The following is a 15,663-nucleotide window of genomic DNA, read 5'->3' as shown; positions in this document are numbered from 1 at the left end:
CTAATTCTATGGGCCGTAGAACTAATTCAAGACATACGGGACCATATAAATCTTCAGTTTTGGCGTCCATTTTTAGTAAAATGTAATTCTTTAGTCTTATTATCCAGGTGTTTGTATTCAGTTTTTCGATTTGATTGAATATTATTTGATTTAAACTTTTTATTTTTAATTTTAAAGAAGTATAATTTAATCTAAACCAAAATAAGTTTGATTTGATTTGATTTTTTTTTTTGGTTTGTATTTTTTTGATTTAGTTAATTGGTTATGTTAATAATTAGAAACATAATAAAAGTTAATCGATTAGATTTTCCCATTTTCTTTAAATACCATCATGCAATTTCACAGAAAGGTGAGCTCGACATCAAAATCTTTTATCAATAAATTAAAAGTTTAGATAGTCAATTCACTGAAAATTTAGATAGTCAATTCATTGAATTATAAAAACTTCATGTCTAAGATATTTGCATGCTCTAACAAGAAAAATAATGCATTTAGTGGTGGTGCATAATTGACTTTGAAGTGGCTAATATATGAGCTTTTCGTTGCAGTCAACTATTATTATAAGAGGAATTGTAATTATGATTCATCTAATTAAGTAGTATCATAGAAAAACGTAGCGTGATAAATGAAGTTATTTTTTTTTTAATCAGAGATTTTGGCTTTAAAATTTGGATGTGATTTTTTTTTTGATAAGAGAAATCTAAATGATTGCTACATTATATAAATCTAAATTAATCAAATTCTAATATAAATATTGAACTTGAAATGATATCTTCCGGAAAAAAAAGAGAATATTATAGTAAGAATTGAAATTTTAACTGAGAATTTTATTGAAACTTGCACAGGTAACCTAGCATATTCATACCCAAGTAGAGCTATCAATTCTCATTTATATTTTACCAACCCGCTCATTATTCATATGCCTATTGCCTTTGCATTTAAACGGTTAGCTGAGTGACATTAAAATATGAATGGAATGTTGGTTGAGCTACGTCATTCAAAATCGAATTGAATATAATAGTTCCAATCGAAAAAAGTTATTGCTTTAATGGTTATGAGTTATTGATTTAATAGTTTTTGATTAAAAAAATTAGATCGAGTTATTAATAATTTGATAGTAAATTAATAATTATATTTAGACTATTCAATGTATAAAATTATTACTTGGGATTTAATTGCATGCTTTTGCCTCAAACTCTCTGTGATTTTATAAGACGTCTTTTAATATTTGTTAGCTCATGTGCATGATTCATTTTGTCTGTTAGTAACAAATCGTCATCTAGAAAAATCTCAATGAAATCTTATCGGCTAAATCAATTACAATTAATAATCAATATACAAATGATTTAATAATAGTTTGACATGTTTACAAATCAATAACCTATAAGTCAAATCAATAGGATTCAAAACAAAAACTAATTAATAAATCTTAAATCGATTAAACTCAATTTTAACTCATAATAAAAAGATATTAAAAATATGTAAAATATAATTTCAAGATACAAGCAACATTAAACGCAAATTAACGCAAGTAAATAAATGTTACTGCTTGTTATCAGTTTATTAAATAAAATTTAGAATTTGGAACAAGTCCCGAAGGGAGAAAACATTAGAGAGAGCTAGCGTGCTTTGATAGGCATAAGAAAAGGTACCCACGATATTTTCCTCGTTTGATTTTATTAAATTTAATATTTTAAAAAATACTTTTATATGATAAATAGTATTTAATAATATTTTTGACAGATATTATTATAATAAATATTTTAAGATAATAGAGATAAAGTATAATTCATCACGGCAACTTAAATAACATCCACAGACTTCTTTTTTTTTTTAAAAAAAAAGAAATTTAAAGAAAAAAAAGATAAAATCATTGAGTTGTTTTGAGCTAAAAGACAGTAAGAAATGTCGTAATAGAATAGAACTTTAAACCCTCAATTAGGTCAGGTTGAAAAACCTTGGATGCATCAAAGAAGGTAGTTTACAGGTAATAAAGTGATTAAGAGTCAATGAATCTCTAATATGGATTTTAATAAAGACAAAAATGTTTAGGTGTTTTTTCATATATATCCTAGCATCTTTATAAATAGAGTTATCTGATACAATAAAAAATTATTAAATTACTATAGATGGAGTTATAAAATATTATTATTTTGTAGAGATATTATTTAATTAATAAATAATATTTATTAATTTAAAGAATATTGACACTGTAAATTTGTCTAGGGATGAAATCTCAAAGAATTTAAATGAATCACTTGTGAAATGTCATTCATGAATTATTCATGATTAATGACCTCGATCATTGTAATAAAATGAACGTTAATAACCTATTGGATGAGTGAAAATGATACGTGTTCAGAGGTCCAGAGCTTTAAAGAAATTGTGGATACCATTGAAAAAAATAACGTCGATGATAAAGTTAAAGATGATACAACACCTTTGAAATCAATCACGGATAAAGAGATACTTATCATATTTATAACTCTTCACAATTTTATGGTGTAGTTTAAAAGACAATATCAAAACTTTTGGATACCACAAGAAAAGTTAAAAATGAACTTCAACTATATTTAAATTTTAATAAAGATATATTTTTATATAGAAATCTTATGAAAATATATTATCATATTACATTGCCTAAATAAGTCATTTTTTTATTTGTTCAAGTCGAAAAAGGAAAAAAATATTATTTTAAAGAGGTTATTAACCAAATATTAATTTGATGAGGTTTACTATACTTGTTACTGTGGGAGGGATATCATGATCATAATATCACTAATGTGAGGAAAAAATTAGCGGCTAATTTAATTGATTACTTGGATTTTCATTACTCGAATGTAAGAAAAAAAAATTTAACAGGTTAGTCTTTTTCTTTTTTACCAACATTTAATAGGTAGTCCATTCGTTCTTGGATCATTGTTACTCATTATTTTATAATGTATCGTGTTACATTATATTTTATTATATTGTATTGTATGATAGATACAATATTTGGTTTGACTGTATTGTTTATTATTGTTTAATAATATTTTAATTGTTTAGTTTGATGGTATCCTACTATATGAAAATTTATAAATTTACTAAAAAATCCTAATTATTCTATAGTAGGAAGTTTGACCAGATTTAAAGAATTAAAATAAAAGGTAATAGTATTTTAAAATATTATGTAAATATATAATTGGAAAAAAAAAATTAAGTAACAAATGGAACATATCAAATTGGTTATTTTTATAAAATAGGAATTTTCATTATTATTACGTAACAACTAAATTTAACGATGCAATATAATACATTTTAAGTAACAAACAGAACAAACATCATATGTATAGTAAAGATACAATACAATACAATAGATAACAATTATCCTAAATACTGTGTCAATCAACTTAACAAAAATGATGTCTATTAAACAAAATTAATAAGTACAATATATAATTTACTAAATTATAACTACAAAAAATAATTTAAAATGATAATCTTGAAACAAGAAGTAATTTCTATTATTAATAAAAAATTAAAAATTGGGATGAGTACATATACCATATCCGTAAATTATCATCTCTATTACTTTATCCAAAGCTCAGAAGAAACATAAATGGTGGTGTCGGGCAAATTCACTCTGCCCAACAGTGCTTCTTCTTAGCTTGAATCATTTTCTTGACCCGTATAAACAGAGAGAAGAGTCCAATTGAGGTATGTTAAAGATTAGTTTTTTTCGTTTTCTTTCTTCCCCAATTTATGATTCTGTTTTCAATCTTACTACCTGTACTAATAACCACGTTGTTTTTAGGTCAATGTTGCATGCAGTATATGCCCCAAAAAGTTGCAGTATATCGTATTCAAGAATCCCTTGTTATCAAAAGCCTTTAGCCCCAACAAGGCTTAGAGTATCAGCTTCACTTCCAGAGCCTAATGGGGTTAAGGTTGAGTTCACTCCTTGGTTAATTGTTGGATTGGGAAATCCTGGAAACAAGTATCACGGAACTCGACACAATGTAATTTCCCCCCTTTTTCGAAGTTCAATTTTGTGTGTATATGTATTTGCGTGGTGTTTTGAATAATGCATTTTGCTGTTTCTTGATTATGGGGTTTTGTTAATTAGGTTGGTTTCGAGATGATTGATAGAGTTTCTCAAGAGGAGGGTATCGTGTTAAACACAATACAGTCGAAGGCCTTGATAGGGATAGGTGGTTATTCGATTCTGTTTGTTGTAATTTTTGTTCTCCTTACGAATGTTGAGCTTTGACGGGTTCTTTGTGATGGGCTTGGTGCAGGTTCCATTGGGGAGGTACCTGTTGTATTGGCAAAGCCTCAGGCCTACATGAATTTCAGTGGAGAAGCAGTATGTATTCAGCAGCTATTGATGTTTAGTATTTTAGTGTTATAACCCATTAATTAGTTATTCAAAGTGTAGTATTGAGTACCTAATGACCATAAGGACAACATTAAACGCTTTTCTATCATTGGTTTACACATGTTTCTTCCATTTCGATTTACATGGATAGTTGCTATGATCAGCTGTTGTGTTTACTTCACAATGAAAGAGGCTACTTTTGGTTTAGACTGTCCCTTGTGATAACCTGCGTAACAACCTTGTCACCTTTGATTTTGGATCAAAGCTTTTATCCTGCCTCGCATATAAATGTTCTTTCAGCATAGTGGAACTCCACTCAGTGGACTTGTTATCTCTTATTAAATCAGCTTCTACTTGCAATGAACACACACATTGCCTAGTATGCTTGAGCATCTTCTGCTTAGAAAGAGTTGAAACATGTTAGGTTCTTTTATCAACTCTCTGATTGCCCTAACATTAAAGGCTTGGTGGATGTGGACCAACACTTCAAGTTAACCAGAGGCCATCTGCAGCACAGTGACCCTTTGCATAGAAACTTGCCTTCTAATTTTTCTGGAACTGATACCAAAGTTCACAGTTTTAGCCCTCCTATCAGGTAGCAAATGTTATACAGACATCGTTTTTGATTTCCATTTTACTATATTTTGATCAGACCGACTGGTTCTTTGAAATATTGTAATTAGAATGAAAAAGAAAAGCTCTTTCACTGATACTTCTACTTCCTAAATGTTACTATTCCACAACTAGCTAAACCGCAGGGATTTTAAAGCAATTATGTTCTACTTACTTTCTCTTGAACTGTTTATCTGTTCTGGTGTTTCGTGTTTCACATATGTAATTGACTAGGGTGAGATGGTGTGTAGTTTGCTTCAATATTTTTGAAGAAGGTTTCCAATCATAAAAAAATTCAATATTCTGCAATAATGTTTTTCAACCAAACACCAAAAAAGAGAAGTTCTTCTGTTTTTTTTTTTTAAATGATAGCTTTTCAACGCTACTCAAAAGTGGTTTTTCAGTTTTGATAAACGATGAACTTCTTTTTCTTGGTGTTAGTTGAAAACAATATTTGGAAAAAGGAAAATGAAAAGAATTTCCAAAGCAAGTTTTCAAGCCTTAATAGAACTTTTGAGACCTTATTTTTCCTGTGGGTTTGTCATTATATTTAGAAGATTTCTATCTTTTGATAAAGGTCATTTCTTTAGAAGTTAGCAAAGTTGGATATAGTTATTTCCTCTGGTTGGCTAAGTAACTAAGATAAAACATGATTGAGAGAAATCATGCTGCTAATGGTTCATTACAGTTAGTGGATATGTGATATAATAGATACTTTAATCTGGTAAAAGCTTGATCTGGTTGTTCCTTAGTATGTCATCTGAAAGGTGCTTCCTGTATAAATCCTTTAGCTCTTGTGTTCTATTTCCCATGTTGGTTCTGTCATTAAATGTGTAGTTTTCATGATGTTGCATCTTTTATAGTTCTTGCTTTTATTAACAAAAGTAACAAAGCGCTTCTTTCTTCTCTCTATCCTTTTCCCTGATCATTCTCGTTTCCATTTTTGGGTGATATTTATTTTTTGGGAGCGGAGGGCTCTTTATTCTTCTTTGGTTAATATGGACCTAATCCAAATGTTTTTTATACTAGGTTGGACCGCTTGCAGCATATTATCAGGTGCCAATGCGTCACATCCTTCTGGTATGACTTTTTTTTTTTTTCATTTTTTGATAACTGTAGGAGATAGTTTATCTTTGCCTTTTTTAGGGTTGAGGTTGGTAGTCTATGCTGGATAATACTATGTACGTGATCCTCCTCTTTTTCCATGATTTGAAGTTCACAGTGTTTGTACTCATCCTTGTAGGTTTACGACGAGATGAGCTTACCCAATGGTATTTTGAGACTCCAGCCAAAAGGAGGACATGGCCATCATAATGGGTATTATTCTTGAGTAGTCAAATCTAAATGGCACTGGCTTTGTGATCATATTGTGTGTAATATTAGCTTATTGGTTCTTTCCAATGGACAAATCATCAAGAGCTCTGTTAACCGTGCAGAGTATAGCAAATTCACATTTGATTTCTGTTTTTATTTGGCAGGGTGAAAAGTGTGATGGAGCATTTGAATGGTCGCCGGGAATTTCCACGATTTTGCATAGGTTCCTACTGACTGCTTACCATTTGTTGTGAAAGCATAATCACATAATTACAAATTGAAACTGTGTTCATATTCTACAAAATTGCTCTAACAAATCCCAAGCTAAAAGCCATGTTTTTCATGTATATGGTGTAGGCATTGGGAATCCACCTGGGACTATGGACATGAAGGCATATCTGTTACAAAAATTCAGTGATACAGAGCGGAAACAGGTATTTGTGCTTCGTGATGCTTGGCAAAGTACTATTTTATCTTCTTGTTATTTGTCAAAGTACCATTCATCTTATCTCATCATGAAAGGCATTCCAATGGATGGGTCAAGTTGTCTCTTAAACTTCATTATCGTATATATACCTTTGTTTAGTCTGTAAAATATTTGTCGCCTATTGTAAAATAGACATCAGATTAAGGTGGTACTGGATATAGCTATTGATTTCTCCGCCTTGTATTTACGCATATGATGCATCACAAGGAACTCTCATTACCCTTCATTACCTCTACCACAGAAGAAAAAATTAAGCTAAGCAAGAATAACAATGTGAGCTCTTGATGTTCAATAATAGTTTTCATGTTTCTCTTGGTTGTACACGAACAGGTGGATGCAGCTCTTGATCAAGGAGTTGCAGCTGTCAGGACGGTAGTATTGGAAGGATTTGGCAGTAGAATCTCGCGATTTAATATAGGGCAGAAATACAAGTATCACAAAGTTTAATGTTATGTATGGAAGAACAGGATAGTTGTAATAACTTAAAACTAGCTAGTTGAGTATTTCACTGGAGTCTACTTAGAAAGTTTTTGGACTCCGATTAATGTTTATAGTTTCATCTGTTAGCACTTGTAGAATAGACTTATTTCAAAGGAAAGACGAACACTTCATGTAGAATAGACATTAATTCGGAACAAAAGGCCCCAAAAATTGTTTATCCACGAAGGCACGCTAAGAAATTGCCGTCTGAAATTTGCAAAATATTTCTTAATAGAAGAAAAGGTCCTTTTCTTTGCCTTGACATTCTCCTCTATCATTTGTTGAATTTTGGCATAGGATTCCAGCGTTAATCATCATGCTAATTTCATCTTCCTTTGATTCGTAGAGTCTCCAAATGTGCTTTATCATTTAATCTTTGGGTTTAGTTTTCACTTTTGGACCCACGTTTTTTTTTTTCAATACGAACGTTAGAAAACCAAAAGCAATAGAAAATTATAACTTGGTCCTTTTTGCCTGGTTTATTATTAGACCGTTGGAGACTCGAAAATCTTTTGAAAAACAACAAAAAGATTTCATCAAATCCAAGAACTCATCATCTTTAACTCCAAACACAAAACTCCGCAAGAATTTACTGTCGACGCCATGTCTGGGAACAATGAATCTCTGATTCAAACTCAAACCCTTCATTCTCTCTACGCCGCACTAGACCCCAAGTCCCTAATTCTCTCTCAATTTTCAAATTCTGATCAGCCCCAATTTCTTCAACTCACAACAGATTGTTTACTTATGGAGAGGGGTCCTCGTTACAAAGCTTATGCTGATCTTAGAGAAAAGAAATTGCGAATAAAGCACATGAAACAATCAATTCCTGAAGAGGAAGAGGAATGGGGATTCAAAGAGGAGTTTGTTGTTACTCCACCGAAGAAACAGGTGAAATTTCAGGGGAGTTTGGTAACACCACCAAAGAGGACAAAAGGGTCATCGATTTTGGCTCAATCAGTGCCTGATTTTTCATCAGCATTGAGGAAGGAGAATCGGAAGCCGCCGCCCACTATGCTGCCGACTTTGAAGGAGAAGTCCGCTACGCCGCCTCCGTCTGGTTCGAAAAGTGGGAAGTTTTATGGGTGTGTTGGGAGTATTGGAGGTAGCAAATCGGTGAATTCAGGGGATAAGAGGATTGGGGGTATGATGACTAGGAAGAGTTATGCTAATGTGGATGAACTGAAGGGATTGGCTTCTGTGGCAAGGAGTGCCATTAATGGAGAAAACAGAGTAGGAAGAACAAACAGAGTTGCTGCAAAGACTGTTCTTGGATACAGACAATTATGAATTCTTTTTTCTTGTTTTCTCTTGGGGGTTTTTGATTCTTTGATTTGCTCGGAAATGATAGCTTTGGCGTAATTGGTAAAATTGACCCTTGTGGTCTAATCCTTCCCCAAAACTCCGCACATAGTTGGAGGTTAGTCGCACCCGGGTGCTATTCTTTTTTTATTTGCTTGAAAGATTTGGTTTTTGATTTTGTTTTGCTTGAAGAAAAAATTTATTTTTCAAATTTGGCTTAGAGTTGTATAGAGCAATGGGTTTGAATCAGACTGATTCATTGTAGCCTAATGGGAACTATAGAAAGTACTTTGGTTATGGATTGATGAACATTGAATATCATAATAATAGATTTTTTATACAAATGGAATTCCCTTCTAATTGTTCTTACATTTCAACCATTTTTTCATTCATGGATGTAAAAGAAAGTAATAATAAATAGGGATATAATAAGATGCAGATTCCTTAATTTGTACAAGATACTTTTGCTTGAAATTATTGCGGCGAGTTATCAAAAGAGAACACTGATAGGCTTACTACAAACTCGCAAAAAGAGGAGCTACAAACAGTTCCATCCAAATTTAACTAGAACTGTAGAGGTCCAAAACAACTTCATCTACTAATACTTGGAGAATATGCCTATCAACTTCAGTGCCACATTCAAATTCTTCAATCTCAAAATCCGTCCATTTACCCAAAGAATGGCTCATATCCCATTCTATTAGCTCGTCGGGGATCAACCCAACAAATTCCGTCCACTCTTTGACCTCTTCAATAATATCAGCAATCAGAATCTCTTTAGTCATGCTTGATGGTAGTTTAGACCAGATTCTGAAACCAGAATCAGAGTATCGACCAAATTTTGAGTCTAGATACTCTAATAGACAATCAAAGGCAAATCCTTTAAGCTGATTCATCTGTTTGGGGTCGTTACAGCCAAGCAACTGACCAAAAGTCATCCATAGAAGACTTGATAGCATTTCAAGTTCATTGAGGAGAAAATGGCTCACTGATAACCCATCGTCTACAGGTAAAGCCTGTTGTTCAGGTGAGGTTCCAAGTATGAGTTCAGTATTCAAAATGACCTCATTTGCATAACCGAGTTTGCTTCCTTTTAACTGATTAATCTTGCTTAGCACTCCAGAAATGTTGTTAACATGGTCTGTGATCAGTGCTCTGCAACTCCTCCTGGTGAATAATGAGGTCGCACAATCCGAAAGATCTCTATCAGGTTCTGGAAAGAGTGGTTCGTCATAAATAGAGTCCACAGATTCGGCAAGCACTTTGTCCTCTGGAGGTACACAGGCATATACATTAGAAGCATGTATGCATAAAATCCCCTTCTTTTTTTTTCATTTTTATGTGTTTTGAGAGAAAGGAAGGAAGTATGCAAATAGTAAAATGTGTATGAAGGATCATACTTGAGCTACTATTGGGACTGCTGGAGAGGTAGCTGTCAGTTGAAAAGGTAGCTTCAAGAACACATCCTGGACTAAGGTGATCATTATCAAGTGAATTCCCAACTAAATCGGTTGCTGAATCTGGTATGGCCTGAGCACAAATTCAAAAGCAACAATAAGATTCAGACTGATAGCTCGGTTTATAACCGAAGCAAGAGCATTTAAAATTTCATGCACTTAAAAAGCAAGGAAAGAAATTATTGAGGGGAAAAATGCTAAATAATAACTCAATCTTTTGGCTGAGTGACGAAAGAAGAGAAGGCCTTCTCATAACTCAGAAGCCTTGGGTGTTAAAATTTTACGAGGCTGCTGCTAAATATCTATCATAAATCAGGTGCCTAGCCCGGGATATGTACTTAACGGAAACACTGATAAACTGGCTTTTATGCATTAAGAAAGTAAGAACCATTAGTATTCTGAAATGGTAATTCCTGGCCACTAATAGCTTTGAGCACAGATGCATACATTGCATTAAGAAGAACTATGCATAGCTTAGCACAGATGTATTTGCTAGCTTTTTGGTGCAACCTGGTCATAGTAAATGATGTAGATTCCCTGATAGAGATGATACCAAATTTGCACAATCTGTAACTTTTGATACACTATCCAACTGTTCTTATATAAAATTAAACCCTTATCAAAACCAAAAACAGTTAAACAGTGTGCGTGGAATATGCACTTCTCATTTCAAATGGAAAATGAATGGGAAGAAAGATCCTTCTATGCAACTAATCTGGGAATCCAATCAAATGGAACTAAATCAACCAAGCAAGATTGTGGTTCTTTGATGCCTAAACACCATGATTGTAATAAGTATTTTCAATCAGCCAGTGTTGATGCTGCCAAGTCCTCTCATAGTCAAAGAACAGTTCAACCCACTCAGCTAAAGCCAAACCAGTCAGATTAACCAATCATGAAATTTAGCATAATGTCACCCAGTATGAAAGACTGCTCCATTTATCTACAGCATTACTAGGTTTTGCTTGATCTAGTCTTTCTGAATGTTAGCTACTATCGGATTTTCCTCTGTGCTCTGACTACATATCATAAACCAAACAGAAGTGTTCTTCCGTAGGATAGTGTGTTGTATAAGTGATCTTGAGTTCTTAACTGCACTAGCACCAAATATTGGTGTAGTAATCGTAGAAAGATAGGAAGAGAACTAGTAACATCAAATGTATGTTATGAATTATCCAGAAGTCCAAAGCTGTTTACCCCTCTTAAGAAATATATTTTCGTCGCTCCAGCTTTATAAAGGAAAACATTTCATTCATTGCAATTTCAATAGTTAACATTTAAGCGATGGTTACCTGGAAATTCATGGAAGTATTTCTTGAAGACACTTCACGATCATCATACAAATCTTCTTTTCTGTTAGGTTTAGAAGGCAAACTATCCAGATGAAATTGGGTCTCATCATTCAAAGCAGTTATTAGCTCCTGAAGGATCGTTGCAGTGCTTTTTCTAGGTGCAGCATCTCCTTCTGCGAACTCTTCTTCACTAGTCAATTCCTTTAGCTTTTGCTCCAAAAGTGCTCCTAAAATGTCTCCTTTCAAAGGAAAGGATTTCTGCAAGCATGCTGTTTCATCATTTCCAGTAAAGAAGGATCTCCCTGGAGTAGCATCAAAACTTGAGCTATTTTGAGACTTCCTTTTTGTGACTTCTGCATGAATGCCAGCTTTCTGCTTCATTGCAGATCTAAAAGTAAACGAAACAACATTACTTCCCTCAGAACTATTATTGGTTGCACCACTCTCTCGCAAACATGGCAACTTCGGTTTAGTGGAGTGACTATTAACGGAAGAAATTGGGAAAACATCTTTTCTACTTGTTTTGTCAGAATAAGGGCTTGATTCTCTTCCCAAATTCGCATTCACAAAACTAGAACTTTCACCTTGTCTGGAGACATTCATCAATCTCTTCTTCCGCACCGGAGAGAGGGAATCACTTCTCCTTGAATAAGGTTTTCTTTCAGTTTCAAACTTGCAGCCATCGGCTGTGGCTGGCATTCTCAATCGGGTAGATGCACCTAACCTTCTATTCTGTGCAACAAAACTTTTGGTATTAATCGTAGATTCTGCAGCTGCTAAAACTCTGTTGCTCTGCAAACTACTTTGCTTAGACTTCATAAATCCCCTCTCTCTATTCTGAGATGTTTGATTTTGCTTCTGGTTAAGCACATGAGTGACAGATGATGCATCCTTTTTCACATTGCTCCCTTGGCAGGCGCCATGCATCGCTATTCGACTTCTGCTAATAGGTCGCTTGCCCAATATGAGCTCTGCACAGTATGATACATCATCTATTTCAGCATTGGCGTCTGAAGACGAACCCTCAAAAACTCTCTCTAATTGATCTCTGCTGTTGATAATGGGCAACCTTAGCATATTTCTTCCTGGACCTTGACAAGAAGGTTGAGAGTAACTAGAGACAGGTGACGAGACAGACGATGGGTGTTCTTCCCCATTTGGTGTACCATTCTTACTATGAAGCATATAACCACAATTTTTACATGAAGGCACAGATGCTCTCACTTCCGAAGTCTTTGAATCCACACAAGGATTAGGGACTTCCAAATGATGCAGTGCTAAATCTGCTTTATCTTCCAAAGGAGAAAAATATTTAGGATAAGTAAGAGCACATTTCGCCCTACTCTTTTGCAAACCCGGTTCCAAAATCCTAGTTGCAGCCCCAATCAACCTAGATGCATTTCTACCAGAGACGTTTCTAGGACTTTTTACTGGAGAAGTCAATTTAGGCTGATGTTTCCTTGGCCTTGACAATACAGTCCTCAACTGCAATGCTTCAGCACTAAATCTGCTGACTGGACGTCTCTCACTCACCCCTATCTTCTGAAGCTTTTGGGGCCTCAATTCACGCTTTATTTCAGCCTTCTCACAATCCATATCTTCTTTATCAGATCCGCCAGGCCGAGCATCAAGTTTCTCCGCCACATAGCTCCCAGTTTCAGAAGCTGAAGCCTTTTTGGCCTTACTACCTGGTCCTGCTGGCATTGATTCCAAACCCATGAGTCTAGCAACCAAACTTGGTGCTTTCATTTCGCGCTTGCTTTCACAACGAGTATTGCTCATTCCGTTGCTCTTTGCAATTGGAAAACCCCCACTATTCTCATTAGCAATCTACATTGTTCATACAAGAGCAGAAAACAATAAAAACAGAAACTTTATCAGGCTAACAGCTGAGACACTAGAAAAAAAAAAAGCTAAATGTAGCAGTATTGTTCAAGAAATGAGTACCAAACGATGCTTTGGCTGCTTTTCATCCCCTCCAAACTTCTTTGAAGCTTGTTTCAAGCGAGCTACAAGAATACAACACAAACAATGAAATCATTTATCCCTCTAGCAAAAAGCAACCATTCTTGCTTAAAAATTGAGTAGAATATAGTAGCTAACCTGGTGAAAGCAGTTTCTTTGGAAACAACTTCTTCTTGGCAAATCTACGGTTCCAATCAAAGAGTTGAAAGAAAATACCCACACAACCCCCAGGCCTTTGAGGCTTTTTCTCAGTAATGGCCAATGATGATGCTGTTATGGCTAAACTATCATTCATTTCTCTACTTGAGCTAACAATCCTCTTTCAAAAACAATAAATTATTTCTTGAATTTCTTCACCTTTTTCTCACACTCTTCTGAATGTGATTCACATACTTTGGCTTCTATCAAACATTATCTACACATTAATTGGGAAAAAAAAACCAATGACCCCTTTATCCACCACATCACTCACACCTCCTTGGCCCCAAAAAGAAAGGAAAAAAAACCCCTCACATTTTCATGCAAAAATATCAGAAACAAGAAAATAGCAATGAACAGTAATACCCTGAGCTCTGTTCAGTTATGACATACTTTTCACAAGAAAAATCACTCTCAAACAAAGAAAATAGAAACAGCAATACCTTTAACTTTCACGCAATGTGCTACTGTTCAAGAAAACAGCTAGAACTGACTATAGGAAGATGTAAAAGGAAAGAAAGAAAAGGGGATTGACTGAATCTTGAATTTTCAAGATCCTTTTTTTTTTTTTGGGACAGTGAAAAAAGTAGTATCATTTGTACACTAGAGAGAAGCACATGCTAAGAATAAAAATCTTTTCTTTAGGCTATTGAGGAACCCCATAAAGTGAAACCTTCTGTTTCAGAAGAAGATTAGCAGAAAATAAAGCTGTTGTGGTGAAAACGGCTCCTCCTTTCTTCTTTCTCTTTTTTTTTCTTTGGCACAGTGAAGGAGAGCAGAGACAGAGTGTAAGGGGAAATGAGACAAGTTAGATGCGTAGGATAAGGAAGAATGGACAAATTGAGCAACCCCACACCTCCTTGTAGAATGGTCAACATGCCAACATCTTCGTTTAATGTTTTGAATTAACAAAAATCACTGTGTATATATATATACCGTTTTTTTATTATTATTTGATATTCGATATCAAAATTTATTTGGTAGAAAGCAAATTCAGTTATAGTGATTGGTCTATGATCCGATGAATAAGGCTATTTCTTTTTAAACTTTAAATTTTAACTCTAAAACGAAAAATTCTTTTAAAGGAGATTACAGATTACACAAATTCAAATTAGTGGTCATGGACTCGTTGAATAATTATCTGTAATATTGCTTAGAAATACTTTCTACGATTATATTTTTTATCTCGATTTTAGTTCTGAAAATTACACAATTTTTATTTCGTTTATTCCTTCTCCAAGCATAAATATAGTGGGTGATAGAATACACAATGACTTCACTTGTTAATTTGGATCATGATTATGAGAAACTTATTTGTACACTATATTCTGTTACGATGGTTTGGAAAGTCAATTAATTACGAAAATATTTTCCTTTTAGATACATCAAAGTAAGTTATTACCAGAGAATTACATTTTCTAAAATTTGTTGTGATAACTAAAAAAGAAATCAGTCTAGCACAGGCCATTCAAAATAGAATAAAGTAATTTGATTGGATTATTTCAAGATTAATCAATTTGAAATTAGTTATGTTTACATAACTATGATTGAAATAAATTATTTCAAACTCGATAATTAAACAAGACATTAAGATTTTATCCAGACTATTTTTTTTATTTATTAAAGTACTTAAATATAATTAAAAAGAAAAAAATAAACGAATAATTATGGACAAAAAATTATGATGAAGTTTAAATCGTAAAAATTTCCATGATGACTATTAAATTATAATCTATAAATTACGAAAACAATTGCAAGCAGAGTACATTTGTTCCGTTGGTAAATATTGGGTAAAAGCTGAGCTGTAATTTCACAGTACCGTCGAGTCTACGTCTGTCTGCTATACTAAGCTGTCGTGATATGGAGGTTGGAGCGTAGAATTTGAATTTATCTACACTAAGTTCCTACGAGCTAAACAAATTGTGTATCACACGCTCTCTTATCATGGATCATACTCCACGTGTTAGTTCATCATAGCGAGTATAGTTGTATTTGGTAGTCGAGAGAGTTGAGTAAATAAAAGTGACCTCGGGTAAGTTACCGACACGTGAATGTTAAAGTGCCGGCAATGATTTACCGGACCAAGGATATTGCTTCTCGTTCAACAATGTGGTTTTGTCAATGACAAAATTAATTAATTAAAGTGTTAGTATAATAATCTTTTCGTTCGGTATTAATTGTTATATTATGTTTTTTTGA

At 33.6% G+C, this 15,663-nt stretch overlaps 3 protein-coding genes across 3 annotated transcripts; 2 read left to right on the top strand and 1 right to left on the bottom strand.

Moving 5' to 3' along the window:
* Nucleotides 1–3,526: 3,526 nt before the first annotated feature.
* On the top strand, nt 3,527–7,432 carry LOC101265696 (chloroplastic group IIB intron splicing facilitator CRS2, chloroplastic). The gene is made up of 9 exons (XM_010318025.4): nt 3,527–3,696; nt 3,794–3,998; nt 4,106–4,190; nt 4,278–4,345; nt 5,999–6,049; nt 6,213–6,286; nt 6,448–6,506; nt 6,641–6,717; nt 7,101–7,432. The coding sequence occupies exons 2-9, from the start codon at nt 3,798–3,800 to the stop codon at nt 7,215–7,217; spliced, it is 732 nt and encodes a 243-aa protein (XP_010316327.1). The 5' UTR covers nt 3,527–3,696; nt 3,794–3,797; the 3' UTR covers nt 7,218–7,432.
* Nucleotides 7,433–7,562: 130 nt separating this feature from the next.
* Nucleotides 7,563–8,896, top strand: LOC104645730 (uncharacterized). Its single transcript, XM_010318026.4, has one exon. The coding sequence runs from the start codon at nt 7,854–7,856 to the stop codon at nt 8,538–8,540; it is 687 nt and encodes a 228-aa protein (XP_010316328.1). The 5' UTR covers nt 7,563–7,853; the 3' UTR covers nt 8,541–8,896.
* Nucleotides 8,871–14,358, bottom strand: TRM22 (TONNEAU1 recruiting motif 22). The gene is made up of 5 exons (XM_004232300.5): nt 13,405–14,358; nt 13,249–13,310; nt 11,302–13,131; nt 9,953–10,082; nt 8,871–9,822 (listed from the first exon to the last, which is right to left on the bottom strand). The coding sequence occupies exons 1-5, from the start codon at nt 13,559–13,561 to the stop codon at nt 9,113–9,115; spliced, it is 2,889 nt and encodes a 962-aa protein (XP_004232348.1). The 5' UTR covers nt 13,562–14,358; the 3' UTR covers nt 8,871–9,112.
* Between the last annotated feature and the right edge of the window lie 1,305 nt (nt 14,359–15,663).

Source organism: Solanum lycopersicum, chromosome 2 (assembly GCF_036512215.1).
Source record: "Solanum lycopersicum chromosome 2, SLM_r2.1".
Taxonomy (NCBI): Eukaryota; Viridiplantae; Streptophyta; class Magnoliopsida; order Solanales; family Solanaceae; genus Solanum; species Solanum lycopersicum.
This window is presented reverse-complemented; position numbering and strand designations above follow the sequence as displayed.